Source organism: Rhinoraja longicauda, chromosome 25 (genome assembly GCF_053455715.1).
Source record: "Rhinoraja longicauda isolate Sanriku21f chromosome 25, sRhiLon1.1, whole genome shotgun sequence".
Classification (NCBI taxonomy): Eukaryota; Metazoa; Chordata; class Chondrichthyes; order Rajiformes; family Arhynchobatidae; genus Rhinoraja; species Rhinoraja longicauda.
Window position 1 is genome coordinate 628,234 of NC_135977.1, and position 26,122 is coordinate 654,355.

At 41.8% G+C, this 26,122-nt stretch overlaps 1 protein-coding gene across 4 annotated transcripts in view; it reads left to right on the forward strand.

Moving 5' to 3' along the window:
- mphosph9 (M-phase phosphoprotein 9) overlaps window positions 1-24,419 on the forward strand; it is a 38,866-nt gene extending 14,447 nt beyond the window's left edge. The window contains exons 8-23 of one of the 4 annotated variants that reach the window (XM_078421395.1): window positions 2,383-2,508; window positions 3,927-4,426; window positions 4,726-4,884; window positions 5,571-5,658; window positions 5,885-6,100; window positions 6,259-6,306; window positions 7,321-7,385; window positions 9,105-9,209; window positions 9,926-10,099; window positions 13,704-13,882; window positions 14,789-14,965; window positions 16,249-16,369; window positions 17,434-17,537; window positions 18,916-19,169; window positions 20,997-21,065; window positions 23,877-24,419. In XM_078421395.1, the coding sequence (XP_078277521.1) occupies window positions 2,383-2,508; window positions 3,927-4,426; window positions 4,726-4,884; window positions 5,571-5,658; window positions 5,885-6,100; window positions 6,259-6,306; window positions 7,321-7,385; window positions 9,105-9,209; window positions 9,926-10,099; window positions 13,704-13,882; window positions 14,789-14,965; window positions 16,249-16,369; window positions 17,434-17,537; window positions 18,916-19,169; window positions 20,997-21,065; window positions 23,877-23,978 (2,487 nt within the window). In that variant the 3' untranslated portion in view covers window positions 23,979-24,419. Of the gene's footprint in view, window positions 1-2,382; window positions 2,509-3,926; window positions 4,427-4,725; window positions 4,885-5,570; window positions 5,659-5,884; window positions 6,101-6,258; window positions 6,307-7,320; window positions 7,386-9,104; window positions 9,210-9,925; window positions 10,100-13,703; window positions 13,883-14,788; window positions 14,966-16,161; window positions 16,374-17,433; window positions 17,538-18,915; window positions 19,170-20,996; window positions 21,066-23,876 lie in introns of those variants that run through there. The other 3 variants (XM_078421396.1, XM_078421399.1, XM_078421398.1) reach the window with 3 other exon arrangements.
- The last annotated feature ends 1,703 nt before the right edge of the window (window positions 24,420-26,122 follow it).

Genomic DNA, 26,122 nt, shown 5'->3' on the forward strand with positions numbered 1-26,122 from the left:
AAGATGAGAGGGGCAGTTTAACGGAGATTAGTTGGGCAAGTTTTCTTTGTAGAGTGGGTGGAGGGTGCTTGGAACTCGCTGCCAGGGGTAGTGGTGGAAGCAAATGTCCACTGCTCTACCCCCTCCCCCATGGTGGTCCCCTCACACTGGGCTGTTCTACCCCCTCCCACACGGTGGTCCCCTCACACTGGGTTGTCCATTGCTCCACCCCCCTCCCTCACGACGGTCCCCTCACACTGGGTTCTCCATTGCTCTACCCCCCTCCCCCACGACAGTCCCCTCACACTGGGTTGTCCATTGCTCTACCCCCCTCCCCCACGACGGTCCCCTCACACTGGGCTGTTCTACCCCCCTCCCCCACGACGGTCCCCTCACACTGGGCTGTTCTACCCCCCTCCCCCACGACGGTCCCCTCACACTGGGCTGTTCTACCCCCTCCCCCACGACGGTCCCCTCACACTGGGTTGTCCATTGCTCTACCCCCCTCCCACACGGTGGTCCCCTCACACTGGGTCCCCATTGCTCTTCCCCCTCCCCCACACCATGTCCTCCATTGTTCCATCTCTCGGCAGTGACGTCTTCACTTCCACGTGTCTGTCCTCATCCGTCGGTCTGCGCCATCATCGACCGCCGCACCGACCTCTCCACTAACGCTGCCGGGTCCTCTCCATGGTGCCGACCCAGGCCCCAGCCACGTGCTCCACAGGCCCGGGCAATGATGGCCGCGGGCTTCGTCGAGCCACGAAGCTGCACCTCTGACGATGAAGGCTTCACCACGCGAGTAAAGGGATATGGGCCTAAAGTTGACAAATGGGCAGATTGGTATCAGTGTCAGCTTGTTGTAATGCTGTGATTTTAAATTCAAAATCATGAAAACAATTTGCTTGTGTAAAAAACGTTACCAATTAAACTGCTGATATAATTTCAATCATGACTCGTGCATTACTTTTTTTTTAAAAAAAAGGATAAATATTGTTAGAAACAAGGAACTGCAGATGCAAGGAAAGACACAAAATGCTGAGTAACTCAGCAGGTCGGGCAGCATCTGTGGAGAACATGTATAGGTGATGTTTTCGGTTGGGACTCTTCTTCAGACTGAATAATAACTATAACATTGTCTATCAATAGAGTAGATTAGATTTTTATCTTACAACATTTTTGTATTAACCAGGATAGTTTTGATTGGCTGAATTGCCTCCTATGTCATGATTCCATAAAATGCAATGAATGCGAAGTGGTTTTGTTCATTTAGGCAGAGAGTCAGCACCTTGGCAATCCGGACTGTCTTCATGCCAGTGGGTTTCAGAATAGTTCAGAGAGAGCTCCAACTCCCAAGAGAACCAGACATTTTAATTTCACACTTGATGAGCAGCCAACTCCAGCCATCTATCTCTGTGGCTGCATGGCTCGTGAATGCTCTGCAATACAAACCTCAGTTAGAAACATAGAAACATAGAAAATAGGTGCTGGAGTAGGCCATTCGGCCCTTCGAGCCTGCACCGCCATTCAATATGATCATGGCTGATCATCCAGCTCAGTAACCTGTACCTGCCTTCTCTCCATACCCCCTGATCCCTTTAGCAAAAAGGGCCACATCTAACTCCCTCTTAAATATAGCCAATGAACTGGCCTCAACTACCTTCTGTGGCAGAGAATTCCACAGACTCACCACTCTCTGTGTGAAGAAATGTTTTCTCACCTCGGTCCTAAAAGACTTCCCCCTTATCCTTAAGCTGTGACCCCTGGTTCTGGACTTCCCCAACATCGGGAACAATCTTCCCGCATCTAGCCTCTCCAACCCCTTAAGAATTTTATATGTTTCTATAAGATCCCTCCTCAGTCTTCTAAATTCCAGCGAGTATAAGCCTAGTCTATCCAGTCTTTCTTCATATGAAAGTCCTGCCATCCCAGGGATCAATCTGGTGAACCTTCTCTGTACTCCCTCTAAGGCTAGAATGTCTTTCCTCAGATTAGGAGACCAAAACTGTACGCAATACTCCAGTTGCACCAATGTAACCTGCAGCGACAGGCTTAGGTGAAACATTTGTTGTTAGAGTGTTTTCAATCTTTATCTTCTGCAGACTTTGTTTCTAAGCATGTGTAATGAGTCGGCCGCATCTTCTGTCACCAAACCATGTGATTGCAGTTTCCTAACTTATAAACTTGTGTTCACCACTTTCTGCCGTGTGTTTCCACATTTCATTCATACTTGCTGACAAGGTTAAGATATTCCCTTATCTCACCAATTATTAGAACAAAAAAATCTAAGGGAATAGTTTCTGAGATTGGTTTGCTTTCTTAATTACCTTAAAATATTTTCAAGACTTGCATTAAGCTGGGCCATATCACGAGAGTGAGAAAAACAAAAGTGTTTATTTTTAGTTTCCAGCAGACTCTCAGTGTGAGATTCCATCGCTGAAGGAGATATATTGTATGAAGCAGAAGGACAAAGCGAGTCCGTCTGCCTGGGATTCTTGTTCACCTCCACGCCTTCATTCACCTCCACAGGTAAGACAATTTTGTTCAATGCAACCACATTTTGGAAACACGAGAGACTGCAAATGCTGGAATCTTGAGCAAAACCTAAAGTGCTGGAGGAACTCTGGCTCAGCAGCATCTGTGGAAGGAAATGGATGGGCAACATGTCTGCAAGGGACCCTTCTTCACACTGATGGATTAAGGGGGTGAAAGCTGGAAAGGTGAGGTGCTGCCTGACCTGCTGAGTTACTCCAGCATTTTGTGTCTATGGGGAGGTGGCAACTGGGCAACTGCCTTTTAGACATATTAGCAGCAGATCTCACATTTTTAATGAATAGTTTTGGGAATTAGAAGAATGTGGTGTACTGAAACGTTTAAGTTTGAATTGCGGAAGCTAAGGCAAAGTTCAAGAACAAGTTTTTGTACCTTTTAAGATAGTTTTAGTGTTGGGAGGTCAGAAAGTTTAGCAATAGAATATCTGAAGGCAATTACTGGATGTCCTGGAGCAGAGGAGATACAATGTACAGTGGTTCAGAAGCAAAATAACTCGCTGAGATTGATCTGAGTTAAACTGGGATGAGTGAAAACCCTTGTGGCAAGGAATGTGTGTATTTTGGTGGTTCATTAATCTCCACAGGGCTTTCGAAGGTTGTGGAAAACCATTGGAGATTGTCACTGGAAAGGTAGGGAATACTTAATACAGGATAGGTTCCAGGTGGTTGGGTTTAGGTCGGGTAAAACTTTGGACTGATGTGGACACAGTGAGATGTGGTTTTGGCACCACTCAAGCAGGTATTCTATCACTCCTGTGTATGTTGACCCATCACCATCAGTAAGTCAGCCAACCACGGTGGTGTCATCGGCTAATTAATAGATATCCACACAGTCAGCTACCCAGGACCGAGTTTAGAAATAATTTCTTCATCTAGGGAAAAAGTTACACAAGATGTTTGTGGAGGTTCTTTTGCTGCATTCAAGCCTGAGATTGATTGTGTCAGAGGCACTCAGCAAGTCAGGCAGCATCTGTGGAAGGTGAGGCAAACAGGCAGCATCTGTGGAAGGTGAGGCAAACGTTAATGTTTCAGGTCAAAGCCCCTTCTTTGGACCAGAAATGTTAACAGTCTCTCATTTCACTGAGTGATGTTTCCAGCATTCTATATTTTTATTTTGGATTTCCAGCAATCTACAGATTATTTTAATTTTCACAGACATTATTGGATTTTAAGGGGTTGTTAGACAAGTGTGGGATGAAGGGGTACTGAGGTAGAAGTTCAGCTATCATCTTATTCACTGGCTGAGAAGGCATTACGGACTGCATGGCTTCTCATATTTTGTATGTTCTTATTTGAAAGAACAGTTGATATTTGTTTATAAGTGTAAATCATCTTCATATTTGAATGAAGATTTACATTAAAAGTTGATCTGTTATCTTTTCTTGTCCTCCTAAGGTTTTAACACTTGATCCAATGCTTCACATGAAACCAACTGCAACATTTTCTCCACATGATCGTTGTGGTACCCCGCTGGTGGTCTCTGAATGTGATACACTGTCTTCAGCTAGCCCAGACTCTCTCATCAGTGTAACCACACAAAGCTGTTACCACCCGAAATCAAATTCGTATGTATGTACTATTCCAGAATCAGGATTGGTAGATACTTCCAAATGTACTGTACAGAAAAGCTCAGCACCTTCTCAAAGCTGGAATTGCCATTTTGCTTCTCCGTCTTCCACTGTTGTCCAAGGTCCAATGTACAATGTCCAACATTGTACAAGCTTGAAACAAAGTCGGCTTGCAAGCACCTTGCAAGGGCAAGGCAGGGACAGCTGTTCCACATTGACTCCATCATCTGTGCCTTGCCTTGAGTTGAGGAGTGAAAAGAATATAAATGGATCATTGAACTATGACGTTTCTGCTTCATCTCCTGAGGATCCCATTGCACTATCAACGTAAGTGAACACTTTGTGAAAATACCTCATTGTTTAAGAAACCTCTTAGGTTTACATTGGTTGGAATCTATCAATAGTCCCAACTGTTTTAGTTATCTTATGTAAGCAAGGTTTCCGTATGTTTCCAGTCAGCATTGAATGCAGACTTGAACATTATAGCAGAGGTCAGTTAGGGAACTGTAAATTTGTTTACACAGATTTCAGAGGCTTAATGTGACTAAACTATATGCTTATGCAATTTATTTTTTTGCATCATAAACTTAAATTCATGTTATTTATTTTAAAACTGTTGTTTCTAGTGCTCGCCTAAACTTGCGTGAGAAGCATGCACGTCATGTGGCCGACATAAGAGCGTACTACGAGGCAGAAATCGACAGCCTTATGAAGAAACTGGATACTTTAAGTTCACCTCCAGCAATATTTGAAGCAGAGAAACATAACCAGAATCTTTCCAAAAGGTAGTTTTTTGTTTCAAATAAAAATAAAATTAAAAAATATATATATATTTTTTCTTAACATCACTTACTGTTCTTGCGTGTAATTTTTTGAAATATAACCAAAAAATATATTTGCTCTAGTTCTATTATACATTTAAAAATATATATTTGCTTAAAATAGTCGAAATATAATTAGAAAATTAACATATACAGGAGTATTTTGACCTGTTCAACAGCATGATAGTCCAGATGCATCAGAATAGTGTGTCATTAGCCACTGGTAGCAATAAATGGTACTTGACTAAAGCTAAACTTGGAGAACAAAAATACTGACAACATTTAAACTGGTGCGGGAGATGGTGGGAAATGATCACGTTGTACAGTTCTTGTCTCCTGAAATGTCTTGTGCATTGACTGTCTTTAGTGGCTTATTGAAGTGGTCATTTTTCATACCGTGTGATAATGGATAATTCCACTCTGAGAAGTTATTACAAATAATTATTTTCAGATATCTGCATGTGTAAGTTTAAAATGGTCACTGGAGGCTGATCAGGATTGGGAACTTGGAATGTATTTATTTACTCTACATCCCCAGGTTAAGAATATTGGCAGAATTGTTTCCCATCACCCACAGGTATTATTTTCTGAGCATTGACAATAACTTTGAAACTGTTGCAAGACTTTCACGGCTACTTTGGATTTTTCAGATGTGAACAACTAGAAAGAACATTAACTGAAGCTGCCACGGTAATTCAGGATCTTGAGAACAAGAATTCCTTAATGGAAATGCAATTGGTGAGTCAAAGTTCTTTAAGTAAGAGAGTAGAATTTGTTATCATTTGGAACAAATACTACAATTCATTCTTGATAAAACTGCTGCTTTAGTCCTAAGTGGAGTCTGTACCATAGGTTAGAAGATTTTTTGAGGATAATAAGTGCCATCCCCAGTAATGCCAGTTCGTTTCTTTTTTTTTCATGTTATTTACTAACTGTTGGAAATGACACTTGTCCTTTTGACCAGGCTGACTGGCCCGCGCGTTACGATACAGTTAGTACCACGGCCAAAGTATTACAACAGCGCCTCGATGAAATGCGCAAAGACAGCAAGGAGAAAGATGGCATGGTCAACAAACTCAACAGCAGGCTGAAAGACCTCGAAGAGGCTTTTGAAAAAGCTTACAGACATTCTGATAACAAAGATGCCAGAAGAAAACAAGAACACAAAATATTGCAGGATGTGAGTTAAAAATTGTTGTAATTAATTAATTTAGCTTGTGAGAACAGATTCTACTATTTGTGCTCAACTACTTCTTGCTGTAGATTTTTTTCGGAGAGTACTTCATCTTTAATTTGGTTTGAAGGTTTGAATTTAAGGATGGATATTTTGCATTGCAGCTGCTTAAAGAGTACGAATCATTGGGGAAAGAGCATGAAAGTGTCAAGGTAATTTCCCAATGTCTTTTGCAGTTTGGGTTCACCATATGATTATGTAAGAAGGAATTCATTGGCCACATCTGATCCACGCAGCTCACACAAGCAATCCAGTTAGTCCCCTTCCCCCCTCCCCATTGCCCTATTTGCTTTTCCTTTCAGTTACTTATGCAATCCCCTTTTGACCGCTATAATCGAACCTGCTCTGCAGTTTAGACATCCACTACTTACTATGTAACTTTAAAAAAAAGTCCTCCTGTCAGTTTTGGTTCTTATTCCACTCATCTTGATTCAAAGTCAACTAGTTTTTCTCCCTTCCACCAAAAGAAGCACTTCTTGCCCTATTGACTCTGGAAGCCCTTCATAATTAAAAAAAATGTAACATTAAAATCCTAGAAATGCCCAGCATACGAATGGTCCCGTGGCCCACCTTCCCCATGTCAATCCTGATGTCTAGTTATTGCTAATATTTGCCAGCATTAGTGGCCTTTCCTATTCAAAGACAAGTCCAAAACATCTTTTTTCCCCTCTGTGTAATGCATAAATGGGCCATTCTTTGGAAAGTAAACCAAAATGTCACACATGTGACCAGACATCATCACATAAAGTAACACATTAAAAAATTATTGTAAGAGATTAATCTTATTCATTGCTATTTTCCTACCTAGAGAACTATAATGCATGTCTGCTAAAGATATGAACATTCTAGCTTTTTTAAATTCACAGAATTTGTAAGATAAAACTGAGATATGAAAAAATGCTTCCGTGTGAGGTCACACACGTGACCAGTCAAATTTGACCTCTGATCCTAAACAAACATTGTCTGCATAACATTAAAAAATTTCTCTTGATAAACATTGACATATATAAGTCATATATACAGTGCAAAACAATATACCTGTAATGCTTTCAGAATTAGAAGAGATGTATTCCACAATTTTTCCTATTTTTTGGTCATACACGTGACTAAGAATTACCCAAATGTAGACACTGTCAACAGTTGTTCTTATTTTCTTTCTTGCCCAGGAAACTTTAAATACTACTGAAGATAAACTGTACGATGCAAATTCTCAGATTTCTGAGCTGAAAAGGTTAGATAATAATATTTTGTTTTATCACACAATGGAAGCTTGGCAAAATCCTATTTTGTACGTAATTTTAAACGTGAGTTTTGATACTTTACAATGATGATGTTTAGAAAATGTAATATTTGGCTAAGATCAGGCTTCTTTGACACTCCATTTTGCTGTGTTGAGCCAATGTTTTCTTTCCATGTTACAAGTTGCATATACTCTAATGCAGCAGAGGCATGACATTTCTTCCTGTGCTGTTATCTTTCACAGTCTAATTAACTGACCATAACCCACATCGGAATGCAGCGCTAGAGACCATTCCGTCGTTGCCTGCCCTGTATGGAGAAATCCAATATCGTTCCTTGCATTTGTATAACTCTTATTTTCAAAAATTGACCTAATTCTGTTTTGAAATCCACAATTGACTCTGCATACCACCTCAATAGACAATAGGTGCAGGAGGAGGCCATTCGGCCCTTCGTGCCAGCACCGCCATTCAATGTGATCATGGCTGATCATTCTCAATCAGTACCCCGTTCCTGCCTTCTCCCCATACCCCCTGACTCCGCTATCCTTAAGAGCTCTATCTAGCTCTCTCTTGAATGCATTCAGAGAATTGGCCTCCACTGCCTTCTGAGGCAGAGAATTCCACAGATTCACAACTCTCAGACTGAAAAAGATTGTCAGTTTGTACATTCCAGATCATAGTCGTCACTCCATAACATATATTTTTGTTAAATCTCTTGATATTTCGCCATTCAATTTGAATGCTTTAAATTTTTGAAATCTGTGCTTATGGGACCGGCTTCTCTTGATTTACTTATTTAAAAGTGATCAGATTTTGAATACCTCTTAAAACCTATAAAGTTTCCTGCAAAACTACCACAGTTTGAGACTATAAGACACAGGAGCAGTATTAGGCCATTTGACCCATTGAGTCTGCTCTGCCATTCGACCGTGGCTGATCAATTTTTCCCCCTCAACCGCATTCTCCTTCTCCCCATAACCTTTGACGCCCGTACTAATCAAGAATCTATGGCAATATATTGTTCCAAATCCTGTGTGCTTTAATTTCAAGACTTCTTATGTTGGAGTCATATCAAATGTTTTCTGAAAGTCTAAATATGCCAAATCGACTGGTCCTTCCTTATCTGTTGTACTAATTACATCCTCAAAAAAAATCACTGGTGGATTTGCAATGCTTGCTTTCTCCTTCATCAATCAATATAACTTTGTCCAACCCTGTCAATGCTTTCCAAGTTCTGTAATAACATTTTCTGTAATTCTCTGTTTTGTTCCATCCCTTTAACTGAATGTAGTTTTAAAGGGTAAGTAGAGCTTACAAATAACCTACATTTAATTAGTCATTGTATTTAGTCACAGTTGTATCCATGTGGAGTATCTGTACTTCCCAACTTGTTCAAGCCAACCAATTTGCCAACCTGAGCTAGCCCTATTTGCTACATTTGGCCCCTAAACCTCTAATCCATGTAACTGTCTAAATGTATTTTAAACATAATTATACCCAGTTTTATCACTTTCTCTGGCAGCTTGTTCCATGTTGGTTCTTGATCCCCTTTAAACGTTTCCCTCTCGCCTTGAATCATGTTCTCTAGTTTTTGGTGGGAAAACACTGACCATTCACCTTGTCCATGCCCTCATGATTCCACATATTATTTATAAGGTCTCCCTCAACCACCTGCACTTCAGTAATATAATTGTTTATTCTCTTTTCAGAGTTGTTTCAAAACTCGAGGCTCAGATTAGACAAGCAGACCATGAGAAAAACTACATAAAGGTTCGGACTGGTGCAGATGGTTGTTTACGTACATCGAACACCAGGTAAAGGGCTAAGCGAGTCAAAGCTTATGTTTTCAAAAACATTTTTACATAAAACTTCTACATAAAATTCCCTTTCATGGCTTTTGACCATATCTGTGATTTCCCCAGATCTTGACCTATCAATAGCAAACTTGAATATACTCATTGAAGCATCCTCATCTTTCAAGGGTAGGGAATTGTAAAGCTTCACGATCCTCCACGTTACACTCCTTCACTCACTTAAAGGTCTGCTCCTTGTTCTGAAACATGTGGCTTCCAGCTCCAGCTAGTTGAAAGAGTCTTGCAGCATTTACTCTGTTGAGAATATATAAGATTGGCTTTTGTTTTATTAAACATAAGACGTACAGGTATGTAGGTTAATTGACTGGGTATATGTGAAAAATTGTCCCTAGTGTGTGTAGGATAGTGTTAGTGTGCGGGGATCACTGGGCGGTGCGGACTTGGTGGGCCGAAAAGGCCTGTTTCCGCGCTGTATCTGAAATATGAAAAAATATGAAATAAGAGAATGTTGGCTCGTTAGACAATTATCCTTCATCTTCATAAGACAGCCAACTCAGGAATTAGCAAAGGTAACTTTTAATTTATGCTCCCATTGGAGAAGTTTAAACAGGCAAGTCATGTGGATAAAACATTGAATTAAATAATCATGGGCTAATCAATATTTTGCCTTTCATGATGTATCTGAATTGTTTCATTGTTCTCTTGTTTAAAAACAGCTTTTTCCACCACCATGATGCAGATCATTCTCCTGTAAAATCTCCTGCTGATGTGGCGAGACGCAAGTGGCTGGTTCCAGGTTCTGATTATTCCATCTTCACAGGACAACCTTTAGAGAACAACTATGGTGCTTCTGGCGACGGATTTGAGGAAACTCACTTGCATCCCAGAAGGTCAGCCCACAGCTTTACTAGAGACATAAAAACAGAAAATGCAGGTAACAGCAAATTAGGCAACGGCAATGGAGACAAAAACAGGGAATTGGCCTTTATGTTCAGTCTCTCATCACAACTGGAAAAGTGAGAAAACAAAGTGTTTTAAGTTGCAGAGAAATGGGGAATGTGGGGGAGAGGAATGGGAAAGTCCTCAATATCCAGTGCGAAGAAGGGTCTCGACCTGAAACGTCACCTATTCCCTCTCTCCTAGATACTGCCTGACTTGCTGAGTTACTCCAGCATTTTGTGATACCTTCGATTTGTACCAGCATCTGCAGTTATTTATTTTCCTACACAATATCCAGATGATGTAAGCTGTTAACTATGGCTGAACTGTTTCTTCAATACGAGGACCAAAACTTTGCACAGCCTCAACTACATCCTGTGCAATATGACGACTCCGTTTTTAAGCTTTATCAGTAAAGGCTCGATATCATTTCCCTTAATTACAAGCTCCTCCTGATTTTAAAAAAAATGTGTTTCATGTACAAGAAAGCCCAGTCCATGTTTGCTCAGCAAAGCCTCACACTTTCCTAAAATAAACCCCCACCTGCACAGTTCTTGCCCACTCACTCAATTTTTCTATATCCTGTGGCAGAATCAAAATAGCCTTGCATTCTACCCACCTATTTTCATCTTATTGCCAAACTTGCAATGCTTATATTCTGCCTCATCCCACATCATTAATATAGATAGTAAATGATTGAGGGCTCAGAACTACCCCACTAATTCAGTCTTTCCCAACGAAAAGGGATCCACTTATTTAGACTCTGTCTTCAATGTGATAACGTCTTCAACCCATTAAACACCCAGAGTTCTTCTCTTGTACACAAGTCTTTGACCCTGCACCTGATCAAAATCCTTGCACTTAAACATTAACTTTGTTTCTCTGTCCATAGAAGTTGCTTCACAAGCTGAGTAGATACAGCATTCCCTGATTATATTTTGAATTTTCAGCGTCTTCAATTCTTATTCTTGCACCAGGCATGCTTTCAGCTTTGTAGGAAAAAAAACTGCAGATGCTGGTTTAAATTGAAGATAGACACAAAATGCTGGAGTTACTCAGCAGGTCGGACAGCATCTCTGGAGAGAAGGGATGGGTGACTTTTCTTCAGCCATGTTTCTTCAGCCATGTCGAGACCCTTCTTCAGCCATGCTTTCAGCTTTATGCTGTAATCTAAAGCATTGAAAAATACTTTGTTACTGTATCGATGGTTTTAAGTGATTTAAGATAGCTACCCAGGTGCAGCTCACAATTAGTTTAATCATTTAAAGGCAGGACAATGTCTATAATAATTGGATTTATGTAAAAGTCCACCTGGTTCATTAATATCACTAAAGGGAAGGCATTTGGTGTACTCATCATTACTGGTTTATCCAGGCTGTGGCACGGCACAAGAATGCTGTTTGTGTTGCTGCCTGGTTTGGTGAACAGCTCCTTTTAATGTGACATTTGCATTGCAGCAACTGAGAGAACTTCCAAATTACTCTGTTCCTGCTTCCTACTTTAAATTGTACATTTCACCCAAAATGTTTGATTTTCAATTTTGTGACATCTATTTTTCATCTTCACAGCCTGTGACCTTCTAAAGAATATGAATACTCCTAACATTTGTAAATGCTGGAAGTCATGCCTCCTGTCCCCACATCTAGTTCATTAGGTCAAAGGTTAAATCTGTATAACTGTTTGTAAGCTTTCTCTTCTCTGGCACATATAATTATCCATGGAGAATTGAGTATTAAGTTCTAATTGAGTATTAAGAAACAAAATCTTTTTCTTGGGCTTAAAAAGGCAGGTCATAGAATAGCACCAGCAATTGTAGCTATAATTTAGTTCACATTTCATAATCATACCGTGTGTTTATATTGTATTGATTGTTGTGGAAACAGTCTATGCTAACTTGATAAAATTACATCCTCTTATTATAGACCACAGTTTTTTAAGTGTATAATGAGAACAACCTCCTATTTCATCTACATGAGAATGTACCCCCTGTTTGAACGTTTATCCTTTATTAACGGAATCAACCAGTCCTGGTGAAGCTGTTCCCAGGGAGATCTTGCTTGTGGTATAAATATTATTGCAATCATTTAATACAAAGATATAATAATAATACTAATAAACATTTATTTTTTATAGCGCTTTTCCAAATGCTCAAAGACGCTTTACAAAAACAGTCAAGACATAAAAACAAACAGACGAACTGTCTTGACGGAGAAGCGGCGAACAAATAGCGCCAGCGTCCTCTCACGTCAGGGTCCGGCAGTAGACAATAAAGAACACAAGACACACAATTACAATTTTTAACACAAACAGCCATCACAGTGATTGCTCCAGGCACACCACACCCTCATTGTGATGGAAGGCAAAGAAAAGTCTTATCTCCTCCTCATTCTTCTCCCGTGGTGCCACGAGGCGATCGAGGCTCCCGACTTTTGAAGCCCCCACCGGGCGATGGAAAGTCCCAGGGCCGAGCCGAGCAGGCCGATGAAAGTCCTGAGCCCCCACCGGGCGATGGAAAGTGCCGCGGCCAGGCCACGCAGGGCGATGAGGGGCCTGCGAGCGGGTCAATCAAACCTCGCGCTTCGGGGCGGTCGAAGCTGCTACGGCTGGAGCTCCCGAAAGCCGGTCGCCAGCCAGGGACCTGCGAACTCCCAATGTTGCGGTCTGCAGGGCCCACGGCCGAAGCCTCCGAGATGGTAAGTCCAGGCCCTGCGACCGGAGTCTTCAAGGTCGATCCCAGCTGGAGGCTGCCGACTCCACGGTGTTAGGCCGTAGCGCGAACGGAGACACAACACGGTAAAGGTCGCATCTCCGTTGAGGAGGAGATTAGAAAAAAAGGTTTCCCCCACCCCCCCACCACCCCCCACATATACAGAGTTAAAAATAAATCAAAAGAAACATTTAAACGATAACAAAGACAAAAACAAAAAAAAAGACAGAGAGACTGCCGGTGAGCCACAGCTGCAGAACGTAGCCACGCCCCCACAAGATCCATTTTATATTTGCCCATGAGATGTAGATTAAACTTGCATTGCTGATATTTATTGCCCATCCCTAAGTGCCACTGAATTGTTCAAGAGTCAATAACGGGGGGGGGGGGGGGGGGAACGAGGGTGGTCCTGGTGCTTTGTAACTTTGTCAATGCCCCTTATGTGGCGACTATTTACATACCTTGCAAGCAAAGAATTTCACTGTGACTTGTCACATGTGGCAATAAAGTATTCAATTCAATTGAATAACGTTGATGGGCTGAAAGAACTAGAATAGGTTGGCTGGGTATGTGGCAAATGTCCTTCCCAAAGGGCGTTGATGTTCTTTTAACCAAATTGGTAATATTATGGTTGCTGTTACTAGATATTTTTTAAACTTCTGCATTTAATTATTTACTACTTGGAATTTAAATTCTCTAGTCTCCACTTTGGGATTCAAACGTATTTCGCTGGATCGGAATTTGTTGGAATATTGTGGCCACTAGCTATGCTGGTATAAAGCTAGAGGTTTTACAGGATCACAGACGATACTTAGAAAAGGTCCTTTCTCGTTTGTTATTCTGCCCAGGTACCATTCTCCACCAGAGAAAGATCATCCCTGCACTCAGCAAGATTTTTCAAATGACTTGGACTTGTCAACTCCTCCCATTCTGAGAGCATTGAAACAATTTGATGGGAGAAAGGTTTCTGAAAGTTGGGGAGTACAAACACCATTACACTATGTGTCAGCAGCAAGAGATGGTGCAAGTAAGCACAGCTTATTCTGTTCACCCTGCCATGCTTGTTTTGTTGTTTGTATTGAATCTAAGTTCATTTAAACTATTTTTTTTAACAGATGTTAGATATATTGGTGTCATTATATAATTGCAAATTATTACAATGGCACTGCATCTGTGTTTTTGCACGTGCAATATTCCTTTAGTATTTTGTAAATAATGGGGTGTGACGTTAACAATGATGAATGCACCTCAATGCCACTAAGGAAGATTATGCCTTAACACTGTCAGAGTTTCAGCCAAAGAAGGTAGCGTTGAGATTTTGGTTGACTTAAAATTGATAATGAGATTATATTTAAAAGGCTAGCAGCTAAATCTCTCAATGTGAGTGGGCAGAAAGGCAGACTTGCAGACACAGCAAACAGTGGCAAAGTTGTGAATAGTGAAAGACACAAAGTGCTAGAGTAACTCAGCGGGTCAGGCAGCATCTCTGGAGAACATGGACAGGTGGCGTTTTGGATTGAAGGTTGTCAAATAATTCAGCAGGATCTAGAGCAGTTAGAAAAGTGGGCAGAGAAATGCCTTGTGTAATTTTGCAATTTGAACACAAGCTGAACAACTGGGAGAGGCAAGGAACCACAAAACTCCACTGAGTTACGCCAGCACGTTGTGTTGTCTTCTGAATAACTCTTGAGTGGGACTATCTTGAAATGCAGACATTTACTGTAGATATTGTTTCTGGGGATCCAATGGAGTTTAATCGAGAGAAAGAGGTCAGCGATAGAGGCATGACTGGAAAATTGGTGGACCAATGATCAGCTCCATCACCCTTCTGTGGGGTTCAATTTCACAAGTCTGTCTAGGAAGAAGTTGTATAATTTGCTTCAGAAATGAAACATTTATCGATGAAAGTGACAATGTCAATTATTGCTGTAAGCAGACGTCATGAAACGCACACAGACCTTAGGATTTGAGGACTCCAGCTTTAGTAGATGCCAATCAATGGACTCGAGTAAGGATCGAACAAGATCAAAAGGCAACAGTTCTCCTTCAGGCCAAAGATCATCATCTGTGCCCCCTTCAAACAGGAAGTCAACACCCACTTCTACTCCAAGTAAGTATGTTTCTGTAACCCTTTAGAAAGGTTTAACTGTTTGCTTATTGACCATCTATAATTTAGTTAAATATTTTCTTCATATTTATTAGTCTCTATTTACTTTTTCTGCATTGGGTTCTATACTTCTGACAATGAAAAGTCAATGTAAATAGTTGTTAGTAAAACCTAAATGTTGGTTTATATCCTTGTCTCGAATAATTTCTGAATGTTGCATATCCTGCTTAACAACTCTGTTCCCATTATAGAATTACCAATGTTTTGATCAGGAGGAGATCTGGGTGCTGGGGAGCTGTGGGTGCTGGGGAAATGGGTGCTGGGGAACGGTGCTGGGGAGCTGTGGGTGCTGGGGAGCTGTGGGTGCTGGGGAGCTGTGGGTGCTGGGGAGCTGTGGGTGCTGGGGAGCTGTGGGTGCTGGGGAGCTGTGGGTGCTGGGGAGCTGTGGGTGCTGGGGTGCTGGGGAGCTGTGGGAGCTGTGGGTGCTGGGGAGCTGTGGGTGCTGGGGAACGGTGCTGGGGAGCTGTGGGTGCTGGGGAACTGGTGCTGGGGAGCTCTGGGTGCTGGGGAGCTGTGGGTGCTGGGGAGCTCTGTGCTGGGGAGCTCTGTGTGCTGGGGAGCTGTGGGTGCTGGGGAACTGGTGCTGGGGAGCTGTGGGTGCTGGGGAGCTCTGTGCTGGGGAGCTCTGTGTGCTGGGAAGCTGTGGGTGCTGGGGAACTGGTGCTGGGGAGCTGTGGGTGCTGGGGAACTGGGTGCTGGGGAGCTGTGGGTGCTGGGGAGCTCTGTGCTGGGGAGCTGTGGGTGCTGGGGAGCTGTGGGTGCTGGGGAGCTGTGGGTGCTGGGGAGCTGTGGGTGCTGGGGAGCTGTGGGTGCTGGGGAGCTCTGTGTGCTGGGGAGCTCTGTGTGCTGGGGAGCTCTGTGTGCTGGGGAGCTGTGGGTGCTGGGGAGCTGTGGGTGCTGGGGAGCTGTGGGTGCTGGGGAGCTGTGGGTGCTGGGGAGCTGTGGGTGCTGGGGAGCTGTGGGTGCTGGGGAGCTGTGGGTGCTGGGGAGCTCTGGGTGCTGGGGAGCTGTGGGTGCTGGGGAGCTGTGGGTGCTGGGGAGCTGTGGGTGCTGGGGAGCTCTGGGTGCTGGGGAGCTCTGGGTGCAGAGCAGAGGCAGAGTCTCGACCAGAATGGTCAACCATCTCTCTTCCCCCACAGAATTTGAAGAGATTGCAGAGCCCAGCTGATAGATAACAACTAATTATTCAAATTGTTATAACATTGCGCTCTCCCCGTCTTTGCTAGCCAAACGCAACACTTTGCTAACATCATTGTCTGCTAAGTCAAGTCCCAAGCGTTGCCCTAAAGAAAACCTGTCACCTGGATTTAATCATCTCCTTGGCAAAGAAGAAAACACAGTGACAAGGTAACTAATGTTGTGTATGTGTTAGTGTGTTCCGGTCAAAATAGCTGATATTTCCGAATGCCTCAGTAAATTTCTTATCAGTAAAAAATGGGTTTTCCACAATTGTATTGAAAATCCCTTTTGTGATGTTCAAGGTGATTTTTTAATATAACTTTTCCATTCATGATTGGTAAGGCAGTTTTCCCAGTTCAACTAAATACATAAATGATTTTTTTTTTAAATTAATATTTGACTCGATTGGCTTTTGAATAAGTTGGTTTTGAGAAGATTGATGAGGACACAGCTGCAGACGTGGTACATCTAGATTTCAACAAGGCATTTGATAAGTTTCCACACGATAGGCTGCTCTGGAATGTTAGATTGCCAAGGACCCAGGGACAGCTTGCCCTAACTAGGTCTGGTTGAGCAGGCTAGGTCTTTATTCCTTGGGGCGCAGGACACTGAGGGGTGATCTTATAGAGGCGTATAAGATCAAGATGGGGATAGATAGGGTGAATGTCATTTACCCAGAGTAGAGGAATCAAGAACCATATTTAAGGTGAGTGGGGAAAGATTTAATAGGAATCTGAGCGGCATCTTTTGTAGAAAGGTTGGTGGGTGTATGGAATGAGCTGCCAGAGGAGGTAGTTGAGGTCACTACCTTGTTAAATGTTGTGAGAGTCTCTGCCTCCACCACCTCTCAAACTGTTTGTTCCACTTGTTGTTTTGTTTTCCTCTTCTATCATCTTTAACTCTCTTGCTTTTTCAACTCTGTGCTTCCTGGTTGGGTATCTTCATTATGGAGCAACGTTTCTCACTATCCACCCTTCCTATGCCCCTCATAGTTTTGTTACCCACTATCCTGCCCCCCCTCAGCCTCCTAACCCCCAAGAAAAACAAACCCAGACTCTCCAGTCTCTCCTCAGAACCAAAACATAACATCCCAAACACATCTGCATGCTACCACTCCAGTGCAATGACATGGAATAATGACTTTGCAATTAAACTAGGGGTCTGAACAGCAAGGAGTTTTGTAAAAAAATGATTATGGATTTACTTTCTTCACAAAATCATTTTATTTTTAGGTTTGATGTTAACTTGGATGAAGTCAGCCTTGCCGAATCAGTCCTCTCCTGCAGTTCAAGCCCAAGAAAAAGGCTTCAGTTCTTTCCACTGGAAAACACAGAATGTAAATATTTACCGTGTAACATAGATTTGTAGAGCTGCACAGCATATAAACAGGCCTGTTAGCTCACTATGTTTCTGTTGATCTTCGTGCCTATCTATACTAATTCCACATGCTTGCATTAATTCCATATTCCTTAGTGTCCTGCTTATTCAAGTACCTGTCCAGGTACCTCCTAATTGTTGTTAGTGCTCCTGCCTCCACCACTTTCTCTGGCAGCTCATTCGAGTTACAAACTACTTTGTGTGCAGCACTGACTCCTCAGACCCTTTTTAAACCTCCACTCTCTTATCATGAAGCTATGCCGTCTGGTTTTAGACACCCTACTATGGGAACCAGAATGCCATCTCGTCTATGACTTGTAACATGTCATCTCGTGGCCACCTCACCTAGGGAAAACAGACTTGGGCTGTCCAGACAACATCCCTGTTTATCTATTTGGTATGCTCTATAGCTTCATTACATCATTCTTGTAGTATGGCGACCAGTACTGCACACAATACTCTAATGCCTAACCAACATTTTGTACAACTGTAACATGATGTCCCAAAGTACTTGATGCTTCGCTGATGAAGGCAATATACAGTATATGCCGCCTTCACCACGATGTCCACCTGTGTTGCTACTTTCAGGGGACCATGTACATGTACCCCTAGGTCTCTGTTCAACAACATTGCCCAGGGTCCTGCATTCACTATGGGGAGGCACGATGGCGCAGCGGTAGAGATGCTGCCTTACCTCGCTTGCAGCGCCAGAGACCCAGGTTGGATCCCGAGTATGGGTGCTGTCTATATGGAGTTTGTACGTTCTCCCCGTGACCGCGTGGGTTTTTTCCCCAAGATCTTCAATTTCCTCCCACACTCCAAAGACGTACAGGTTTGTAAGTTAATTGGCTTTGTATAAAATGTGAATTGTCCTTAGTGTGTGGGGGTTGCTGGTCGGCACGGACTCGATGGGCCGAGGGGCCTGTTTCCGCACTGTATCTCTAAACTAAACTAAAAATGTTCTGTCCTGATTTAACTTTCCAATTTCAAGTTCACTTGTACAAATTAAGTTCCAACAGCCGTTCCCTTCCCCACTTGCCCAGGTGAGTTGATCTGATTGTAACCTTAGATACCAGTCTTCACTGTCACCATTCCACTAATTTTGGCATCATCAGAAAATGATGATGCCAAACAGGTCACCTGCAGTCTAAATCAAAATGTAAATATTATATAGCAAACAACATTAAACCCATTCTTTGGCACGTCAAAGGTGTCCAATCTGAAAGACAACCCTCCTACCACCAGGCCAATTTTGTAGCCAGTTGGGAAATATTTGAAATTGCATTTCAGAAATAATTAACTGCACATTTGATAACAAGGATGGTTTTTTTCTGCAGCAAGGCAAAATTCAAGGTATCATGTTGATAAATTTCAACATATGTTGTCTTCTGAGTCTGTTCTAAACGCTGTCAAGATGGGGTCGGCCACTAGTCGACCAGCCTGGGAAGATAAGACAACAATTTCTCAGAAAGAGAAGAAAATGTCCCCGTTACAAACTCCTTATGAGACCGAGCTGACATACAAAGCAAGGAAGGAGGCTTTGGCCGAAACAGAGAAACTCTTTGATGCACTTACACAAGAAAAGCAACAGGTAATGAAGCAATGAGCAATTAATGTCCGTGTTGAGGCCAAGTTTAATTAAACTCTGTTTAAAATTAATGATGTCCTTTACCATAGTCTGTGGATTTAATAAAGATTTTTTGCAGTTGGTCTGGGTCAGTGCCCTATAAAGTGTTTAATTTTTTTTAATGTATTTTTACATGTAGTTAATCTTACAAATAATGTCATTTTAAAGCGATAAAGCTCTTGAGATCCTTTAAAATACATCCAATTCAAACTGCAACAACTGAACTGCAGTATTTCAGCGTAAATAGAATATTAAATAATAGAGTGTGTTTTGACTGGGCAGTGATGGTGTGGCCTCACTGGTACCAATTGGGCTTTTATTCTGCCAGCCAAAATGCTGATTGGCAGAAAGACTGCTGAATAAACTACAAAGTAAGATTGATCTATTAAAGGCAGCACAGTGGCACAGCGGTAGAGTTGCTGACTTACAACGCTTTCAAATGCCAGAGACCCAGGTACAACCCCGTCTACGGTGCTGTCTGTACGGAGTTTATGTTCTTCCCGTTACCACGTGGGTTTTCTCCGAGATCTGTTTCCTCCCACACTCCAAAGACATATAGGTTTACAGGTTAATTGGCTTTGTATAAATGTAAATTGTCCCTAGTGTGTGTCGGGTAGTGTTGATATGAAGGGATTGCTGGTCGGCGCAGACTCAGTGGGACAAAAGGCCTGTTTCCGCACTGTATCTCTAAACTAAACTAAACGAAATAAAAAGGATGTTGATAATTGCGATTTACAATTCATTTACAGTGTAATGTCGGATTGCACGATAAAGTGTTTAAAAACGACGTGGATAGAGCTGCTCATTGTCCCAGTCTGGATTTAGCTATTTTTATTTTTGCATAGTCATAACAACCCTTTGGCCCATCAAGTGTACACTTTGGCTATTGAAGTGTTTGTCTAGTTTCTTGTATGTTGTGAGAATCCAAACTCAGCAAAAACAAACTCATTTATTTAATTCTAGGTATTCTGCCATCAGAATTCCTCTGACATGTCCTGTTCATCTGATTAGTGATTCTTTCAGTAATGTGTAGATACTGGGACAGAATTTGTATGTCTGGAATGTTGTCCTAACACTTGATGTGAAGTATTCTTTGCAGGCAGATGATGTGGAAACTGATAACCTATCTGGCCTGTCTGTTTTGACTGTCCATGTCTCACAAGCTTAGAGTAAAGTGGGAATGACAACAGCATAGTACACCTACAACTTGGTCTGCAGGCTGATTCCTGATCATTCCCACACTTAGTCTTCCAACATCAGAGCTGTCCTGTTGTTGACTTCATCATCAACGTTGGTTGATCTTGTGAGACTGCTGCTAAGGTATGTGGACCTATCCATCCACTACTGAAAGTCTCTAACCAGTCATAAGGATGCTTGGTTATGCATCTGGTATGCAGCTTGGTGCATTGTTTCTGTTTTCTTTGTGCTAATTGTGAGACCAAAGTTGCCTCAGGCACTGGTAGATTTGTCCAGTCTTTCCATATCAGCTTCTGAGCAGCATTGGGTGCAGTCAATGGCAAAGGTGAAGCCCCTTAAAGTGGCTTCTCGTACTTGGTTATGGTTCAGCGCCTCCGTTGTTTAAAACGATCACCGTCAATCGTATATCTGAGGTTGTCCTGTCTTTGTCAGGGTTAGGCTTCAGATGCATTGCAGAGAATATCATACTGAATAATTGTACTATTATGGTTATCTAGTGTTACTCTTATTTATTTATTGTATTATTGTTTTTGGCATCTCTGGCTTGGTTGACATTTACTTTGGATTTAATTTGGGATGAATGTTTAATTGCAGATTGAAGCTGCGTTAAGCCGCATACCTGGTTCTACAGGTAGAATGACTTTACAAGCAAGGGTGGAAAAGGTAGGGCGTATGCTGTTGTACCACAATTATAGTTTAATTAAAAGTGTCTTAAACTGTTCCATTCCTGTATTCAATACAAAAAGAAAAAATGTGGATGAAATGGAAATTGCATTACAATTTGAAAAATTGAGATTGTGTGTGTGAAGTGATAATGCAGATTAGGTCAATGATGCAAAGCTACTTCTCAGGTGAAGGTCTGATTAACCATCAAATTACTTCTGATGCCCACACTGAAATATGTTTTACTTCAACCCCATATAACCAAACACTTAAATGGAAAAATAAATGCTAGAATTTATTACAGTCTGTTTTCTGTTCAGATTGCTACCAAGTAAACAATAAGGCAACGATAGTTTTCTGTGATTTGTTTGAAATCATTTTTAGGCCTTCGTCAGTTTAGAGACTTGATAAGAGCCTAGGTTATAATCCAAATAACATCTAATATCACTTTTTTATTTTCTTCCTTAATTCTTGTTCTTAAAGGGAATTTATTTCCCAACAACTTTTTCTTAAACTTTTAACCACTTAATTCAGTGGCCACCAATAAATCAGCAATAAATGTGTTTCCAAATTAAGATAGATAGCATGAAACAGGCGTCTCAGTTCATTGAGTCCAAGCTGATCATCGATCATCCGTTCTCACTCGTTCTATGTTATCCCACTTTCAAAAATGTTCATTCACCTTCAGGGCAGCACAGTGGTGCAGAGGTAGATTTGCCACCTCACTGTGTCAGAGTCCTGGGTTCAATACCTGGAGTATTGTGTACAGTTTTGGTCTCCTAATCTGAGGAAAGACATTCTTGCCATAGAGGGAGTACAGAGAAGGTTCACCAGATTGATTCCTGGGATGGCAGGACTTTCATATGAAGAAAGACTGGATAGACTCGGCTTGTACTCGCTGGAATTTAGAAGATTGAGGGGGGATCTTATAGAAACTTACAAAATTCTTAAGGGGTTGGACAGGCTAGATGCAGGAAGATTGTTCCCGATGTTGGAGAAGTCCAGAACAAGGGGTCACAGTTTAAGGATAAGGGGGAAGTCTTTTAGGATCGAGATGAGAACGTTTTTTTTTCACACAGAGAGTGGTGAATCTGTGGAATTCTCTGCCACAGAAGGTAGTTGAGGCCAGTTCATTGGCTATATTTAAGAGGGAGTTAGATGTAGCCCTTGCGGCTAAAGGGATCAGGGGGTATGGAGAGAAGGCAGGTACGGGATACTGAGTTGGATGATCAGCCATGATCATATTGAATGGCGGTGCAGGCTCGAAGGGCCGAATGGCCTACTCCTGCACCTATTTTCTATGTTTCTATGTTCGATCCTGACCACGGGTGCTACCTGTGTGGAGTTTGTACCTTTTACTGCGTGAGTTTCCAATTTCCTCCTATGTTCCAAAGACGTGCAGGTTTGTAGGTTAATTGGCTTCTGTAAAATGCCCCGAGTGTGTTGGATGCAAAAATGGAATAACAGAACTAGTACATGGGTGATTGATGGTTGGTGTGGACTCGGTGGGCCATATGCCCTGTATCTACACTATCTCTAAACTCTAATAAACTCTGCACATTTCTGGATATTTACTCAAAACCTCTGCTTTTCTTTACATCCCTAAAATGCTGAATTTCCAATGGATTTCCTTGCCCTGTTACACCTACCCAGGCATATGGTCTCCTTGTATGGATTCCATTTGCAACTTTTGTGCCAGACGCTCTCCTTCCAGCAATATCCTCCCAAAGTCAAAGTTTTTTTCTCACTTTCAGCCACGACCAATCTTTGAATAATCCACCCCAAAATTTAAATATAAATCATGAATGTATATTATAAACAGTAAGAGACTTGGTACTCACCACTGTGGAGTATTAGGTAGAATGACATTTGGGGTGCTTTCTTTCATTGGCTGAAGCTTGGACTATAAGAGTTTATGTTAAAATTGCACAAGTTAGCCTGTGGCGTGAGAATCATAACAGTTCTGGTAACAAATTTACAGAAAAAATGTGATAGCACTGGAGAGGAACCGTGGATTAGAGAACGTTAGCTATGAGGAAAAACTAAATCAGCTGAGATGATTTGCATGGAAGGGAAGACAATTGAATTTCATAAATTATGACTGCTCTAGGTAGAGTATTTTTCTTAGCAGAGGGGTCTGAAATCAGGGAAAGATTAGAGGGGACGAGGTTTTTTTTCTCACCCAGAGATGGTAAAGGGGTCAGGAACATTTGTCTGAAAGGTTAATAGTGCCGAAATCCACATAATATATGGCCTTCAGGGCGAGAGCCCTGGTTCTGCCAGTGGGTTCAGGCCTGATAGCGTTAGTTTTGACTGGCACAATTATGAAGGTTTGAATAGTCTCTCTTCAATTTTATATAATTCTGTTTCTACAAACTGAGCAGAATAGAATGACCATAGCGAACAATTATTCAATGGGATTTCAGATGTCAGTGCTATTTCCCAAGGTGAATATATTTTTGTACAGTATTTCTGTACCTATTTTTTTTAAGCTTGTGATATTTCAAAACGATTGTGAAATTTCCAGGAACTAGATCTCCGGAAAAATACAAAAATTGGTCTGTAGTTTAAATTGTAGGGACAGTTCTGCAAACTGCACTGCTCATTTAAAAGTCTGTTTGCAAAAAAAATCAGTTTTCTGGAACGGTTAACTTGTCTGAGGTAATTTGGAAGATCCTAACTATCTGTCCCAGCATCTTTGGGGGACTTTATCACCACAAAGCATAACTTGTCCATTCTCTCCCTGTAGATTAGCATGTATTCAAACTTTTATTGTCCAGAGGTACTCAATTTTTAATTTTTTTTTTGCAGGAAGCTTTGGAAGATCGCTTGGAAAAGATCACTCGTGACCTGGGATCAGTCCGAATGACACTGAAGCGATTTCATGTTTTACGGACCACTGCAAATTTCTGAACTGTTTTCCAATTTTTATTTGATCAGATCTTTACTTGCACTAATGTGACATGGTTATGCACGTCATCGCTCACAGAATGCGGGTTTATTTTGGAACATCTTATGACTAAGCGATGGCCTTATAACATACATTCATGTATCAGAGGTCACTCTGTTGTGTATATAAAGTAAAACATTGTGCCTTTTTAGGAACTGCAGTCCATATTTCACAATTAGTTTTGTTATTAAAGGTTGGAACCAAAACTCTCAGAAGATATATTTTGGTAATGGTCGGAAAGTATTATATACGTACTTTTGTAAATGAGACAGAACATCTAAAGTAAATACTATTTGTTAAAATTTAAATTAAAATGTTAAGTGTCTGTCAGAAGTTATTTTGCAGGCAGGATGTTTGTCAGAAATTTTAATATTTTATATCTCAAGTTGAAATTTATGAACTAATTTTTTTAAGAAATATTAAAATTCAGCATTGAATAAACTAATAGGCCACACTTGTTTAATTGTTTCACAAAATTCAGTGAAGGTATCATTACCAGAACTCTCATTTACTTTGGCAGCAGGTTTCATCGATTCTATAGAAGAATAGACAATAGACAATAGGTGCAGGAGTAGGCCATTCAGCCCTTCGAGCCAGCACTGCCATTCAATGCGATCATGGCTGATCACTCTCAATCAGTACCCCGTTCCTGCCTTCTCCCCATACCCCCTCACTCCGCTATCCTTAAGAGCTCTATCCAGCTCTCTCTTGAAAGCATCCAACGAACTGGCCTCCACTGCCTTCTGAGGCAGAGAATTCCACACCTTCACCACTCTCTGACTGAAAAAGTTCTTCCTCATCTCCGTTCTAAATGGCCTACCCCTTATTCTTAAACTGTGGCCCCTTGTTCTGGACTCCCCCAACATTGGGAACATGTTTCCTGCCTCTAATGTGTCCAATCCCCTAATTATCTTATATGTTTCAATAAGATCCCCCCTCATCCTTCTAAATTCCAGTGTATACAAGCCTAATTGCTCCAGCCTTTCAACATACGACAGTCCCGCCATTCCGGGAATCAACCTAGTGAACCTACGCTGCAAGCCCTCAATAGCAAGAATATCCTTCCTCAAATTTGGAGACCAAAACTGCACACAGTACTCCAGGTGCGGTCTCACCAGGGCCCGGTACAACTGTAGAAGGACCTCTTTGCTCCTATACTCAACTCCTCTTGTTACGAAGGCCAACATTCCATTGGCTTTCTTCACTGCCTGCTGTACCTGCATGCTTCCTTTCAGTGACTGATGCACTAGGACACCCAGATCTCGTTGAACATCCCCTCTTCCTAACTTGACACCATTCAGATAATAATCTGCCTTTCTATTCTTACTTCCAAAGTGAATAACCTCACACTTATCTACATTAAACTGCATCTGCCATGTATCCGCCCACTCACACAACCTGTCCAAGTCACCCTGCAGCCTTATTGCATCTTCCTCACAATTCACACTACCCCCCAGCTTAGTATCATCTGCAAATTTGCTAATGGTACTTTTAATCCCTTCATCTAAGTCATTAATGTATATCGTAAATAGCTGGGGTCCCAGCACCGAACCTTGCGGTACCCCACTGGTCACTGCCTGCCATTCCGAAAGGGACCCATTTATCCCCACTCTTTGCTTTCTGTCTGTCAACCAATTTTCTATCCATGTCAGTACCCTACCCCCAATACCATGTGCTCTAATTTTGCCCACTAATCTCCTATGTGGGACCTTGTCGAAGGCTTTCTGAAAGTCGAGGTACACCACATCCACTGACTCTCCCCTGTCAATTTTCCTAGTTACATCCTCAAAAAATTCCAGTAGATTTGTCAAGCATGATTTCCCCTTCGTAAATCCATGCTGACTCGGAATGATCCTGTTACTGCTATCCAAATGCTCAGCAATTTCGTCTTTTATAATTGACTCCAGCATCTTCCCCACCACTGATGTCAGACTAACTGGTCTATAATTACCCGTTTTCTCTCTCCCTCCTTTCTTAAAAAGTGGGATAACATTTGCTATCCTCCAATCCACAGGAACTGATCCTGAATCTATAGAACATTGAAAAATGATCTCCAATGCTTCCACTATTTCTAGAGCCACCTCCTTAAGTACCCTGGGATGCAGAC